General features: G+C 49.6%; 1 protein-coding gene across 3 annotated transcripts; it reads left to right on the forward strand.

The window, feature by feature from the left end:
- LOC112120272 (uromodulin-like) lies at positions 1 to 13,248 on the forward strand. 3 transcript variants are annotated; one of them, XM_024219308.2, is made up of 9 exons: positions 1 to 34; positions 2,894 to 2,960; positions 3,604 to 3,771; positions 5,110 to 5,315; positions 7,132 to 7,289; positions 8,245 to 8,490; positions 10,956 to 11,115; positions 11,844 to 11,988; positions 13,130 to 13,248. In XM_024219308.2, exons 3-9 carry the CDS (start codon positions 3,630 to 3,632, stop codon positions 13,219 to 13,221), a joined length of 1,149 nt encoding a protein of 382 aa, XP_024075076.2. In that variant the 5' UTR covers positions 1 to 34; positions 2,894 to 2,960; positions 3,604 to 3,629; the 3' UTR covers positions 13,222 to 13,248. The 3 variants fall into 3 exon arrangements, with proteins under 3 accessions (XP_024075076.2, XP_024075075.2, XP_024075077.2); XM_024219307.2 differs by lacking the exon at positions 1 to 34 and adding an exon at positions 1,271 to 1,292; XM_024219309.2 differs by lacking the exons at positions 1 to 34; positions 2,894 to 2,960 and having other exon boundaries at positions 3,698 to 3,771; positions 5,094 to 5,315.
- Positions 13,249 to 15,809: the final 2,561 nt, after the last annotated feature.

Below are 15,809 nucleotides of genomic sequence, written 5' to 3' on the forward strand. Positions count from 1 at the left end.
GCTCAATCTAGTTTAACAAAGAGAAGGTTAAGAGGTGAGTTGTTTACAGTCTGTAAGTACCTATATGGGGAACAAATATTTAATAATGGGCTTTCAGTCTAGCAGAGAAAGGTCTAACATGATCCAATGCCTGCAATTTGTAGCTAGACAAATTCAGGCTAGAAATAAGGTGTACATTTTTCTGAGTGAGTGAGTGAGAGTAATTAACCACTGGAGCAATTTACCAAGGTTTGTGGTGGATTGTCCATCACGGACAATTTTAAAATCAGGATTGGATGTTTTTCTAGATCTGCTCTAGGGATTATCTGGGGGAAGTTCTCTGGCCTGTGTTATACAGGAGGGCAGACTAGATGGTCACAGTGGTCCCTTCTGGCCTTGGAATCTATGAAAAACATTTCTGTTAATATTCATTTGGCAAAAACTTGGATTCTTTCTTGCAAAATGTAAGGCCCCCAGCTCTAGCAAAAGCTTATGCAGATCCGTAACTTTACTCACAGGAGTAGTCCTGTTGAAGTCAGTGAGATATCTCACATGCTTAAAGTTAAAGGTGAGGGTGTTAGCACTCCAGGACAAGGGTCTTGGTCCTTTAACTCCAGCTGTAGAGGTTCGTGCTTTCAGCTATTGGAGCTCAGGGTTCAGTTCCTAACAGTGCGCAAGATGATGGCAGTTACACATAGGATCCCTGAGTGCAAAAATCATGAGACTGGCTAAAAAAAAATAAAAATAAAAATCACATTTTTTATAGTAATACATGTTGGGCTTTTTTCCTTTGCTTTCTGTTTTCTGAACTTTAAGGTTTGCTCACGTCATGTGTTCAAGCTTTTCATCACAACCATGAGGACTAGAACGATAATGAAAGCTGTGTGTAGCTGGCATAGATGTGCCCAGTTAGTAAATATGGTTTTCAATCCCACTGTGTCTGTGTGGGGTCTTCATATTCTTATTGTTGTGTCAAGAGCAGGCCCATCCGAAGGGAACTAGTCTTATTAAAAAGGATTTGTGTGTGTGGGGGGGGAGGAATGCAAAAACTTCTCTTAATTAGTCAGCTACCAGAGCCGTGAGTTGTGTCAGTGCTTATGACGAGCGGTCTAATAGGAAGGTTGGCGTTTAGTGAGTCCTTTCCACCACTGCAGCAATTACAGGAGGCTAAATTGGCACTGAAGCAATCACTGGGGAAGTGTGAGGGGTGGGGGAGAATCAGCTGTTGAAAGATGATATAAAGAGCACCGAGGCCAAGGCAAAGGGAAATGTGGACAGCTGTGGGTGAGCAAGGGTATACAGGTCTGGCAATGGTGAGTAGAGAAAAGCTTATGAAATCTCAACTTTAAACAGGGACTGCAGGGCTCTGTTTGTGATTACTGAAGTGGTGGATTTCTCTTCCTAGATTGTAACTTACAAGAGGGCAGCATTGTCTTTCTCTTGTCTCCTGAAAGCAATTGGTAGGGCTTCCGAAATGTCTTCTTGCGTAGCCATGTTCTCCCTTCAGAGAAAGGGTCCTGATTCCTCAGTCTCCTGCTCCTTGTCAAGTCCATTAACCTTTAGGCAAAGTGAGTGCAAAATGCGATCACACCAGAACTGTAGCATTTGATACCTACTGTGCTGAGGTATAAATGGCTACATGAGGTGCAAGGCAGTGGGAGAATCCGATCCAAGAAGTGCAGCTGTTTACTGCTAGCTCTTTTAGCCTCTCTAGAGGTTGGCCTACCTCAGTGCTGTAGGAGTCATGCACTAACAGCACTTCTAGACAGTATGTCATCCATAGATTTCCTAGAGCTCTAGTAATGATTCCCCATTTCCCAAATGGGGAAAGTGAGGCACAGAAGTCAAGTGACTTGTCCAAAGTCTCCTCCTAAGTCTGTGGCAGAGATAACAGTAGAACCTACTTCTCTAGATTTTTAGCCTTGTGCAGACATTAACAACATGAGGGCAAAACAGTGTAAAATGCTGCTGAGTCAGTATGAGGACTACGTATACCTGCATTGTCCCTGCTGTTAATGACTGGGGGCAATGGAGTCAGACTGGAGCCCTATCCACTAGCCTGCACTGCCTCCTAGCACGCTCGCCAATGAGATGGCTCCTTCTCTGTCAAACTGTTACAACAGACAGCTGGGAGTGTAAGATCTGGGGAGCGGAAGGCGGCCTTGACTTCTTGTCCTTTATCTGTTTATTTGTGATGTAAATGTATGTTCCCTTCAAAGCCACATTCTTTCTTTAGCTGTGTCAAAGGATCTGAGGGAAGATGCTGTTCTGCTTGTAATTTACCACTTTAATTATAACTCCTCTCTAAAGTGGAAAGTGAACTTCCTAAGGAGGAACAACTCTTTCCTTCCTCTTCTGTTTGCCCTGGTGCCTCTCCTGTGTGATTTCACCGCAAGTGCTCAGCGGTTACTACTGGCCTGTAGTCACTTGTCTGGGTTTATTTTTCTCTGCATATCCTCTAAGTTGGGGACCCTGATACCTCAAGCCCAGTGAAGTAGCCCTATTGGCTCTGCCGCTTTAATGCAGGACCAGATTTTGCCCTGTATGTTGTAGGCTGGCTGATGAGGAAGGTTTTGCTGCTCAGACCCTTCAGGCCTTTGGTGATAGGCAAAATAACAACAGAGAACACCTCTGGGTACAAAGGAGACCAGGAGATCCCAAATTAGAGTTAGTAGCACTGATGGTCAGGGTAACAGACTCCTTCAAAAACCCAGGAAAGCAATGCTTGGTGTGGAAAGCGGAGTATTCTGAGTGGGTGAACTTCAAAGTCAATATTGTCTTTGCCTTCTAGATCGGTTAAACATGTCAGCACATTCTACTGCTACAGGAAGACTTTTACATGGCTGTATGTTTCCAGAGGCTACAGATGAGCATGTTAGACATCAAAATAAGCTAGAGTCTGTTTGCTTTTCAGGAAGTGACTGTCACATGCCTGCTGCTGCTCTCTGCTCTCTGGCTGCCTGGGGGTGAGAGCTACAATAGTGAGTCTCTTTATTTACTGGGCTGTGGGATGAGGCTGAATAGTGAGGACAAGAAGGGTGAAATCCTGTACCTGAGAATGTGCTCAAGCTATTTCTCCAGAGTAGGATTAGCACTAGTCACTTCTCCCAAGAGCAGAAGGAATTTGGGTGGCTGGGGGGGTGGAAGAGCACAAGAGCGTGCACACACACACACAAAACCCAGCTAAGGATGCCAAAGTTTTGGGGCCAGAAGTGGGATCTTTCCACCTTCTTGTCAGCAGGAAGCTTTTTACCTGCCTAGCCAGAGATGACGGTTCTGCGTCTCCTGTACCAGTTGAGAGCAGCCACTCATCACACTGAGATTTGGATGCTAATGATCTCCGCTCGAACAAGGGGAAGTGCAGACTCTTGAACGTTCCCTCTTGGTAGGCACTGAAGAGGCATTGTCTTTCAGATGTAGTGTCCCAAGGCAGTTCAGCCATTAATGTAAAGGTTCTCTTGAGATCTAAGCAGTGACTTTAAATAAGCGCAACTCGTTCCCCTCACGGCTGAGCAGAGCACTGACTCAGACTTAGAGACAGGCTAACGGAGTGGAGAGTAGCTTGCTCCACTATAGCCAGTTATTCGCGATGCACTTAAACATACCCACATCCCTCTGCTGTAGCTGATCCGAAGAAGCCCCTTGGCCAAATGGAAGAGGCTGCCCTCCGTCCCAAGAGGAGCCCGAGATTCTGCTTTCCGAACCCATGTAAGCACCAGGGAGTCTGCCGGGTAGTTGAGGAGAAACCAAACTGCACCTGCAAGGCTGGCTTCACTGGGACACTCTGTCAAGGTAGGACTGGGCACGGTTGGGGTGCACTTGTCAATTCTAGCAGTTGTGAGCGCTACTCAAGCCACTCGGAAAGTATGGGGGGCGGACTTTTGCACTCCGGTGAGTGCCTTTATAAGCTGACATGAGGAAAGGATTTGCTGAACTAGGAACAGCTTCATGGGGATGGCGTGGGAGTCAGCAGATCTCTGGTGCAAAAAGGGGTGGGCCTGTGATGTGACTTGTGTGTACGCTTGCACAATGAGTGGGGTGGGTGGACTTTTCAGGGGGGCAGTGGGGGGTCTGGACATGGGGAGGAAGGGTGGGTCTCTAACCCTTCCCACGCTACCCTGGTCTGTGGATCACAGACGGTCCAGCACTTGCAAGGGGTGCATGGAGCTGCTCTGGTTGCAGAGATGAAACCCCGATCAGTCAAGTTAGGATGGCTCCTGCTGGCTATGGCCCAGTCCAAGGCTTTCTTGGTGAACAATACTGGGCAAACGGAGAGGATTTGCTAGCCCTTTGCTTGGCTGCTCTCTGTTGGGAATTGCTCTCTGGAGTCCCTTCAGTTGTGCTCAGACTCGAGGCTGGTGACCATCACAGTGGCGATCTGGCCTTAAGAAATGTGAAGCCCTGCACTTGGGGAAAGGAAACTACTGGCCCTCCTCCCCTCCCTTCTTGTAACTAAGCAGCTCCAGCCCGTAGCACTGCATTAGAGTTCATTTCCCTTTCATCTTAAACCTGTCCTCATGTTTCAGGCAAGGGACACTTCTGCGGTGGGGTGGGGTGGGGAGACTGCGATGCTGTCATTCCAGGGGCCTCGCAATAGGAGGAAGCCCAAGAACCACTGTCTAGTAGCATCCCATAGCTTCCCTTGGTCACTAATGGACTCTGGCATAGCAAAGTCAAGTGTCCCTCGAGGAAAGTGACCCCAAAAAGTTGCTTTAGACGAAGGTCCGAAGCAGAAGCACTTCAGCCTCATCGGGCTTGCCAGGGTGATCGTGCTGTAGTGTACTGACTGCACAGACATCAGTCACGGGGATTAAATGTAGCACCTCTGGATCCAAGTGTGAGCCCTCTGCTGTCCGGAATTAAAAGGCCACGTCCCTCAGCTTGGAGGCTGAGCAGTAGACTTGGAAACCTCTTGGTGTCTAACCACTAGAGAGAGACAAGCTCCCACTGGATTCATGTGGGTTCTCAAACTCTTCCACCCAGCATCCTTTGCAGGCCTCTGAAAATCATTCTTGGCCAGCAGTGAAGTGAAGGATGCTCTCCATATACCGGTGCTGGGTGTCACCATAGGTGACATGGGGCTCCTTCAGGCCTCTTCCTTACGGCTATTGCAGATCGCTTTTTCCCCAGATGTGGCGCTCAAGCTGCAGTGTGAGGAAGATCACATGAAGATGATGGTGAGAAAGGAAGTGTTCGAAGTGTTGAAAATCCCCTTGGCGCGGGTCCACTTGAAGAACAGCGCTTGCAAGGTCTCCGAAAAGGAGGAGGATGGAGCAATCTTCTTTGCAGCCACTCTCACGGGCGAGAACCATACCCTGTGTGGGTCAGTGATTCAGGTAAGGGCTCCGTGGGGTGTCTCTGATTAGGAGGGGGAAGCCATTCTGAGACCAGACACTGTGGTGAAGGGGTTCTGGGTGTTTCTGCTCTTCCTGTTTTATCTCTGCCTCATAGCATTAGTACCTAACTCTTGGCTCTAAATGGAAGTCTTCTCAAGAGAGCTGGTACGGTGGCTAGTGTACACCATCTAACATAGTCAATGATTCTTTCTGGACCTCCACTGAGTTGGTTGGGGTGTGAGGGGGCAGTGCTTGGCTACTTCAGCAGAGTATGGGAGTCCTGAGTTTCTATTTCCCAACAGAGAGTAACTGTCTTTCCAGCAGCTATTGTATGTATTAAGATGGAATAAATGGGCTAAAGGTGTTAACATAACCCAGTCACAATCCTACGGTCAATAGTATTAACCAAGGTCCGGGAATTGGTAGGCAGAGTCCTCCGCCTGCTTAGCATCATGGCAAACACTCTAGACAGTTTGTGTCACGGATTATTAAAGAGACTTTTATTGGACCGAATTCTGTTGGTGACAGTGACAAGCTTTCAAGTCATACAGAGATTTTCTTCAGACCTGCGTAGGTCAAAAGCTTCTCTCCCCAACAGAATTTCTTCCAATAGAAGGTATTACCGCACCGGCATAGTGTCTCTAATGTCCTGGGACCAGCATGGCTACAACAGCAGTGCAAATGCCAAAGATGAGAACTTTTTATTGATTGAAATATACGAAAGGAAAGACTCAAAACAAGTTAAAGAGCATTAAAATGGAAATTGTTTTGCACAAACAAAGTCCCTTTTTGGAGACTGAATATGGGTTAAAGCCTCTTATTGAGTCGACCAGTCCTTGGTGGGGGAAGAAAGAGTTAATTCTATTCCATTCTGAATTGGGAATGATAGTCCCTTTCCTGCTTTAGACCAGACGCAGCCCCCATTATTTTAATCTGAGTGGTCCTTGAATGGTATCAGCAGATGATTTCTGTTTAAATTAAATCCGATTTGGTCTCCTTCTCATATCTTCTCTTAAACAGTTTCATGTAACAAATCCATTGACTATTCATCGACCTTTCCCCACTAGTCATCGGTTAGATTAGCGATTCAAGTAGGCCTGCTAGGCCCCGAATATTGTGATCGCTGCCAACTTTCCGTGTCCTAGCAGGACTGTGTCCCGTTCTGGTGGCTGGACTGCAGAACAAGAGCCTTCCTTTTGCCAGCTAATGGAGATCTTCCTCAATCTCAAGATATAGGAGGCTCTTTCTAGAGTCCAAGGTCCTGGGTTCTGTACCCTGCCACAAATGGGGTGTGGATTAGCTGAAGGTCTGTGGGCAACATCTAGATCTGTTTTGGTGCTACATGCTAAACCATATCTACAGACATACCACTACCAATCTGCTACATACCGTGCTGTCTTAATACAGAGATCTCCCTTAATGGGGAACAGATGACTTGTTCTGGGCCATTTCATGGCTCAGATCTCGAGAGAGGCACACAAATTAAAGGCTGAACTTGAGACTTGCCTCTTCGGACGAGCACCCAAAAATTCCAGCTGAAATCAATGGGTGCTTGGGTGCTTCCAGCTGGACCCCCAGAACAAGAGGCCTGTTTGTGCCCACAAGCTGATGGCTGTGGGCTTTGGGTGGAAGCCTCAAGGAACAGGCAGTGCCTTCTAGCTGCTGCGCTGCCTACGCTATCGGACCTACAGCTAGCTCTGACTGGGTCCCTGACCACCCTGCTGCGGGCAGGATGGGGTAAGCCAGGCTGAGTGCAGAGAGAGACATGTTCCTGGCATGAAGACAGGACTTCAATACTCTTTCTGGCCCATGTCAGCAAAACAGGTCACACGTGTCTTACACCAACGTGATGGAGTCCGACATGGAGGCCACGGGCGTGATCTCCAGAAGCAGCCTTGTGCGAGTGCATTTCTCCTGCGTCTACTCCTATGAGCGGGTGGTCCAGCTGCCCTTCTCCCTGACTGCCATCGACACGTGAGTTGCTGGTCTTTCTCTCTCCTCTGGACAGGCATTTCCCTCCTAGACTAAATGCTCGTTGGCTGCCACCCTTCAGCTCTCAGGTGGCTGAGTTTCACTGGTGAAGCTGGTTGATTAAGGCCTGATCCCCAGTGGTGCTGAACCCCCCACAATTCCAGCTGAAGCCGATAGGAGCAGTGGGTGTGTGGCACCTCTAAAAATAGGTCTCTCGTATTTACAAGCCATTGAAGGATGTAAAGCAGCTGTAAAAATAGCTCCTGTCAATGAGATGAAGATTTGCCAGGCCACCAGGAGGTGCTGGTGAGCTTTGAGAGCTGTGTCACATCAAGATCCTTTGCCCTCACTTCGCACGGAAGTGGCCTTAAATGCCTGACTTGGGCTGGCTGGGAGCAGCCTTCCGCACTGGACAGCTTGCCTGAAGGGGCCTGTGCTTTCAGTAGCACATGTTGCAGGGAATTGAGACGTTCCCAGAGGTGTGTGCCATCCGATTCCTGCCTTTCTATCTGCCCGACCACTGCAAATAAACTAGCTTGCAGTTCGGAAAGTGAGCTGGGGGCAGGGCGGTGACCCCATCAGACTCCCCGCTGCTTGGTGTGTGTCAGGGAGAGAGCCTCCTGGGAGACGTCTTGGGCGCATTCTTCTCAGATGTCGCTGTTCGATACCCCAGTGGGGCAGCCTGGATGGGAGCTGCTCTCTCCAGGGTGCCTTATGCAGAAGAGCCACTGAGGCAGCTCTTTCTGTTCTCACAGGGCAGGTAGCGAACTATGCATGACTTGCTAAAGGTTGGCAATGGCCCCCTGGCTGTAAGGAGGGCAACAGACTGGCTTCTCCGTGGGCAGGAGCTGGTGGCACATGGGGATCTGTCTACAAGCGCCGGCAATTAGATGCTTGGTGGCCTCCTCCATCCTGCCTTTTTCTAACTCTGGGCCTGGTCTCCCTGATCTCCTCCTAGACTGGTGAAGTTCGTGGTCAAAGAGGGGGAGTTCAACGTGACCATGGCCTTGTACGAGACCTCGGCTTACCTGCAGCCCTACCGGCAGCAGCCCCCGGCCCTCCCCCTGTCGGAGTTCCTCTACATCCTGCTGCAACTGGAAGGGCAGAGCCAGGTGCGGTACTTCCTGCTGAGCGTCGAGGACTGTTGGGCCACCCCGTCGGCGGACCCCAGCCATGACGTGCAGCACCAGCTCATTGTGAAGGGGTAAGAGCGGCGGGGTTCGAGCTCCCCCCAGGCTCCTCGCCAGGGGGAAAAGCCATGTGCTTTACTGGCCCTGATGCTAGGTAACTCCGGGAGGGGAGGAGTCCAGGTTGCCATGACCACTCCACGGGAGTGACAAGCTGTCAAGTCTTCACTGGCTGGCTGCGACCACAGGAGCCATGTCAAGACTTTGTAATTGCCTGGCAGAGAAATGTAAATGACCACTAACCATGTGGCATGCGGAGCTTAGTGCAAAACCCACCTCTTCCTCCCACACTTCATCAGTAGATCAGTCACTCCTCCTCTTGAGATGCTCAGATCCCAAAATGATTCTGGGGAGAAGGCCCGACAAGAGAGAAGCCGGCTTCTCCCCTGAGCATGTCCCATCTTTCATATCTGTGGGAGAAAGTGCTCGCTCCCTCAATCTCTTCCCCCATCCCAGCACCGATGGGTGGTAGGTCCACTGATTGGCAGTACTGTGGCATGGGCCAGTTGGCCACCACTCTAGTGTGCTCTGGCGTTCATGCAATAAACGCAACCTGTCTTGGTTTAAAGCTGCGTTGTGCAAGTTGTATAGCTCAGTGGTTTGAGCATTGGCCTGCTAAACCCAGGGTTGTGAGTTCAGTCCTTGAGGGGGCCACTTAGGGATCTGGGGCAAAATCAGTACTTGGTCCTGCTAGTGAAGGCAGGGGGCTGGACTCTGACCTTTCAAGGTCCCTTCCAGTTCTAGGAGATGGGATATCTCCATAACTTCCTTGTTGTTTGGATCATAATAGTAATCGAGCTCCCCCTCCCCCCATGGACCAGGACTCTGTTGTGGCAGGTGCTGTACAAACACCACTGCAAAGTCTGGCAGAGATGGTCGCTTTCTTGGTAACTCTGCACAGCTGTTCGTAGAACTACATTTCAAAAGGTAGCCTGAACCCGGAACTTCTAGTCTGTGTTACTCTGAGATGTAGCTTAGTGTCCCAGAGGAGGATGCGGGGAATTAAGACTCCCAAAAAAGGATGAGTTTCTGGTCACATTCACAACCTGACCAGATTCTGGAATGGAGCTACCTCTCCAGAGAGCATCAGGAATATAAATAAGCCCATTGCTGAGTTCTCTTGCATGGATAAGGAGAGTGAAGCAGTGGAACGGGTTACCCGGGGAGGTTGTGGAATCTCCTAAAAACCTCCAGTGACGAACAGGTTGGACAAACACCTGTCGGGGTGGTCTAGGTTTACTTGGTCTGGTCTCAGTACAGGGGGCTGGACTGGATAATCTTTTGAGGTCCCTTCCAGCCCTACGTTTCTGAGGACTGGGGTGCATGTTATTGTCCCATGCCAGCACATGGTCTAGCAAGACACTAGTTAAAACTATGGGGCACAGGCCTGCAGGGGACATGAACAGAAGTTGGGTACAGGGAACAGTGACCCAATTAAAGCAATTTGAGCTGTGGGCTCGCAAACCACTAATAGGACTGCAGGGAGCCCCACAATGCCATGATGATGCATAACCCCCAGGCACTGATGCAGCATCCTGATACACCAGCCTTTCATCCGAGGCAGCGGGGCCAGAGCACTAGACTGGGACTTAGGAGACCTGGATTCAATTCCCAGCTCTGCCAATGACCTGCTGGGTGACCTTGGCAAGTCACTACCCCACTCGGTGCCTCAGTTTCCCCCTGTACAAAGCAGGACAGGGAAAGGATACTATTTTAAAGTGCTTTGAGATCTACTGATCTATATAGGCGTTATCACTTCCTTGGCTGTTGGGAGGAAGAGAATCTTTCCTTGCTGCTGTAAGGTGGACTGGGCATAGACCATTCCTTTCCTCCCCCAACTATGGGCAGGGAGTGATTTGGCAATGAAACTCCCAGGTAGAACAAGGAGCACCCTGCCCCACAGAGATGCACACAGACTCGGGCAACTGCTGCTCTGAAGGAAACATCACCTTAGTTGCTTCCTGCTCATCATGTATCCTCTGTAAAGGGGAAGCAGCTTCCCGGCAGAGTTCAGATACGGAATTAACCCAGACATCACAGCTGGTCAGAATTCGGCATTGTGGAAAAACCTGAAACTGTTCTCGGTTTCAAATTTAAAAAGAAATTCTTCCAGGGGGGAGACGTGCAAGTCTTACTGTTTCTCTTTTTCCCTGGTCCTTCCAGGGGGTGGGGAAGGGGAGGAAAATGGATGGGGTGGGGAGGGAGGGGAGAAACAAGGGCTAACATTTTTGATTTGAAAACAAATCTGCATTTTTGTCCAAAGCCATTTCCCGTCAATGCTGACATCCTTCCTCCCTCTAAAAGTCCCCGACCTTTACCTGAGACTGCATCTGGCAGCTACATTGACCCCCTTGTGTAAAGCCAGACATCTCAAGGGCAAAGCCTTCTCCACTGAAAGACCATGCACTGCACTGGCACTGCTGGCATCTCGGGGTGTAAAACTCCCCAGCCTGACTTGGCTCTTGGACTCCCTCCCCCGCAGGTGTCCCCGTGATGAGACCGTGATGTACATCAATGCCATCGGAAACAGCACCCTGGCAAAGTTCAGCTTCCAGATGTTCCAATTCATCAACTACTCGGAGGTGTTCCTGCACTGCCGAGTCCGCCTGTGCCTCCCCGATGGCCCCGAGCCCTGTGCAAAGGTGAGGTCCCCGCTGCCCCCCGCACTGCGAGCGGGACTTGTTGGATTCTTCTCCTCTGAGCTGCCTTAGCTGCGGCCGAGGGCTCTGCTCTGACCCTACACTGGGTTCAGCTAAGGGCTGGCTACAGGCCTCTCCCTGTGAAACTGTCACTGAACAATAAGGACCCATTGGACCCGCTCTCTAAGACTTGCCTCCCTTGTGGGGCCTGTAAATGAGAGAGTCACTTCTGCAGCATGACAATGTGAGGCCCCACCGTGTTAGGCAGGGTACAAACGCAGACCAAAGAGACTGGCCCTGCCCCCAAAGAGCTGACAGTCTGCGCTGGGCCTCAGATTTGCCCCAGTTCTTTCAGCAGCTCTCTGGCTCTCCTTGCTTCCAGAAAGAACCGAGCACGACGTTGCTTCCTCTTAAGGGGCAGCTGCCCAGTGATGGAGGGCCTCCTCTCCTTTCCCTCAGAGCTCCAGGATTACATTATGGAGGGCTTTTACTTTAACCTCCCCTTTAATGATCGCTGGGTCCATCCAGTTCGTTGGTCTGCCTGGCTGCTGGATAAATGAACTGAAAATATCTCCCGTAGCTTGTAGAAGGTTCCTGGGACCATGCAAGTGGAGGCTTTTCACTGCCAGATATTCAGAGGAAGGGCTCTTCCTACACGGCACAGGAGAAGAAAAAGCAAGAGTCCCATCCTGCCCCATGCCCTAGCTTTCTTCCCTCTGTTCCGCTCACAGCAATGTCCCAGGAAGTCGAAGAGCAAGAGGGCACTTGAGGAGGACTACAAGAAGATTGTCTCTTATGGACCCATCCATCTCCTCGCCTCTCCCCTTTCTGGAGCACGGAATGCTGAATCGGGGACAAAACTGCAGGACCTTTGGGGTACGTATGTCCCGTCCTGGATAACTGTACAAAGCCAGTTGAGTAGGAACAGTCCAATCACACTTGCCCCCTGTTACATATAGCCATTAAAGGAGGCTACTAAGATCTCTCCCCTGCAATGTGGCAGTTCGGGGTCTTTCAGCCTGTCACATCTCAATGCTCCTATGTTGTGTTCTGCAGGACTAGAAGTCTCAAGATGTAGAATGTGTATAGAGAGCCTAGTCTGCCCCACCGAATCTGCCTCCTCCTAGGCCAGACGTCTGCCACGGCACAGAGTCACTTGGAAGACCAGGGAATGGCTTGGAGGAGGGGCGCTGATGGCAGGAAGCCTGTCAAATACAGAGAGGGAGTGATTAAGGGCTAGGTTTTTCAAGAGCTTGGTGCTCCGCATGCTGAGTGCTTTTGAAAATTGGTGGATGCTGGGCTCTCCACAGAATCTGACCCTAAATGTTAGGAGCGAGGGACTGATTAAGATCAGGGCTTCAGATTTTCGGTGTTAACTGACCAATGCTGATAAAACATCCAGATCCAAAAAACAATCTCGGTTTATCCAATGAAATGCTGGAAATGGTGATTTGTACCTAAAGAGCTTGTCTACACGGAGCAGTAATGCAGACTACAGGGATGTGACTTCTAAAGCACACTGTTTGTGCGTGAATTGGTCTGTGTAGACCCTGCTGATGCACCCCAAGGTTCCTGAGGGTGCTGTAACATTTGAAGCCATCCTACATTAATGTGCACTGGCGAACATTACAAAGAGATGACTAGGAGTGTAATAAGTGTGCGTGTGTGTGTGTGTGTGTGTGTGTGTGTGTGTGTGTGTGTGTGTATGATTATATATATATATATATATATATACAAAATGCCTTGAAAACTCCCAATTTTGGGAGCCATCTACCTAAAACTCAAATTGCTAAAAATCAGCCCCAATTCAGAGACAGCCCTGAAGTACACAGGTCTTATGGGCTGAGTGTCTTTGCTGCAATGCAGTATGTCCTACTCACTGGTGCAGAGAGCAGCGGCCATGGTGGGTCTTGCATGTCACGAGAAGTGACCCCACCTTCCCAGGCCTACTGCAGTGGCAGGCTCTCTACTAAGGAACACAAGGAAGAACCAGTAATGTAACTGCTTTCTTTTTTAGGGCCACAGCTGTGGATTCCTGGTGCCCTGGTAACGCTGATCATAGCCGGCCTCTTCGTTCTGGTTGCTATAGCTAAAGCTATGAAGAAATGAGTGATGTCCAGAGAGCACAATTTCTAAATAAACCTGCCACTTGCAAAGAGAGAGCGTCTGTCTGCTTCTTTAAACAGACTTCTCTGGAAGAACAGGCTGCTTGTTTGGAGGAGGGAAGCTGGTTTAATGCTCTAAAGCTCAAATGGTTCAACCACTTGAGTCTCTCAGTTGCTTATGTTCTCTTGTGCCTATAGCTGCTGACACGGAGCAGACTTTCCTGGCATATCCCACAACACCCGAGCCCCCATGCACAAGCGCTGTGCTGGATTTACAAAGCTTAGCCACTCTATGGAAACAAAGGTGGTGACAGGTGCTGGAGCTGTCAACTAGGAAACAGGATATTAGGGGAGACTTACAAAGGGCAGTGAGGTGCTCTAAGCCCATTACAGCCGATGAACTGGGTGCTTAACTCCCCTCTGTGCCTCTAACAATCCTTCCCCTGCTCTTCCCTGAGAGTGTTGGTCTTAAAGTGGAGGGTGAGGGGGTATGCTGGTTAACCACTGACAGTCAGCTGCAAGTGTTGGTTCCCCGAGGCACTTGCTGAATGGAAACACTTACAGGAAGAATCATCTGGCTGTTGGTGTGGGAACCAAAACTTAGAACATGTTGACCTGTGTCTAAATCCTCCAGCTGGTCAGTGCTTTAACGTCCGCTTCCTCTCCCACCCACTCTGGTGACAGTCTGTTCTTGCACATAGCCAGCTAGATACTGGAGTCAACCGGTTATCCATCTGACTGCACCGCAGGCGATTTTCAGCGCAGTGGGGCTCATTGATACATAACGTACCCAAGAGACTTGGTCTCTTTTAAACACCAGCAGTGACACAGGCCATAATCTTCACATAGTTGGAGGTGTTGCTACACAAGCCAAATCTCTACCTGGAGCAAGCTTTATAGCAGGTTTAATGATTCACAGTGAACTCCAAAGTTTGGGTGAGTTTAGTGACGGCTGCTGCCAGGTTGGGCACCGTGCACAAATCTGCTGAACTATACACCTGAGGGTGCCCCTTTCTCAGGCTTCCTAGGGGGTGTGGCTATTTGGAGCAATGTAACGACTCATGTCTGCTTAAGGGAGAACAGACTTTTTGTAACTGGGTGCAGTGCCATAATTCTGCATGGGAACTGTAATTATTGCTTATTTGCATAGGCAAATTAGCACACATGCAGAGCCTCCCATACAGGAATTGTGAGCTCTGGCCTGTGTATGACTAAACGCTAGGTATAAAACCTCTTGCAGTACTTTCTCTAGAATTACTCAGTAACAGTCCTCACTGCCCCTAAGTACTTCAGGGAATGTTACTGCCATTTAGGAGGATAGTCTGTACAGAAGTGGTGAATGAGCGATCTTGCGCAAAGAGCCCGTTTGTAAAAGCAGCCAGTGCAGTGAAATCTGTTCCTGCTTCAAACCATGCCCCTTTTCCAGGAGCAGTGCAGATCTGGCAACTCCATACCCCAAGGAGAAAGATCTGCTGCCCCCAGACTTCTGGAGGTGCTCAGTGTCCCACCCTGGAGGTTCCCAATGGCGTCGGGAGGGAATAATCACATTACGCATAATGTAGTAATTCACTTGTTTATTCAAAAGTCCTCAGCTCTATATGTACAGTGCCCTGGATTAGAAATGGGGACAGGCGCTTTGATGGAATGGGCTAGTGCCTAATGTAGTTCCCACTGATCAATGGAAGAGCTGCTTTTTCAACTCCGGGGGGATGAGAGAAATAATTCAGCCTATCAAGCCTCTGCAGCTCTGAGATGTGTGCAGCGTTCTACCTCTCTGTGTTGGTTGGAATCTGCTAAACGGGAATTGTGCCCAGGAGCCAACTTATTCCCCATTAATATGTAGCAAGAGGGATTCCTGCAAAAGGGGGGCTGGAATCCTCTTATCCGATAGTGCTGTAACTCGGTTAAACTCCATCCATGAACCTGTAGTGACTCTAAGCTCAGCAGGACAGGGGTGAAACGTGAAAGATTTTCCTGCTGGCTCGATTCCTAGCCCCTGGTCCTCTTCTGCCTTAACTAAAGGGGCAAAACTGGGGCTGCTACAGAGCTTGAATCCATCAAGCTTATGCCCAGAAGTTTCTGTTCAGATCTCATTCCCCTCTCTCTCAAGAGGGAGCTTCTTAGAAGTAAAGTTCAATGGGAGTAAGGTGCTTAAATACCTTGCAGATCTTGGCCTAAGTGACTAAGGGGCATTCCTGAGACCACCAGAAAGCTGTGATGATCTGCAGGGACGTTAGCTGAAGCGCTCTAGCTGGAGTACGGCAGATGCCAGTGCTCTAGGCTCTGTCTTCAAGTAATCGAGGCCCCTTAATCAGACAGAGAGGCTGGCCTCAGCGAAGTTTCTCTTATGGCAGACCAAGTTCACAGTGGGGTAAACTGAGCCGTAGCAAGGTAGCTGTGAGCAAATAACTTGACTTTTCTGTGCCATGGTTCACCCATCTGTAAAGTAGGTATTATTCTGATCCTCACGCAGTGCATCAGGTTCAGAACAAGACACAGAATTCAGGCCACTTACTTCCAGTTCCCTGCTCTGACTGCTAGACAAAACTCCTCCTCCCCCCCCCCCCCCCCCCCCCCCCCCGCCTGGAAGAG

The sequence above is a fragment of the Terrapene carolina genome, unplaced genomic scaffold (assembly GCF_002925995.2).
Source record: "Terrapene carolina triunguis isolate 2854851 unplaced genomic scaffold, T_m_triunguis-2.0 Scaffold130, whole genome shotgun sequence".
NCBI classification, from domain to species: Eukaryota; Metazoa; Chordata; order Testudines; family Emydidae; genus Terrapene; species Terrapene triunguis.

Coding starts and splice junctions, on each gene's coding strand:
- LOC112120272 (XM_024219307.2), top strand. Junction 3,772..5,109: donor CACTGGGACACTCTGTCAAG/GTAGGACTGGGC, acceptor CTTTTTCCCCAG/ATGTGGCGCTCAAGCTGCAG. Junction 11,989..13,129: donor AAAACTGCAGGACCTTTGGG/GTACGTATGTCC, acceptor TTTCTTTTTTAG/GGCCACAGCTGTGGATTCCT.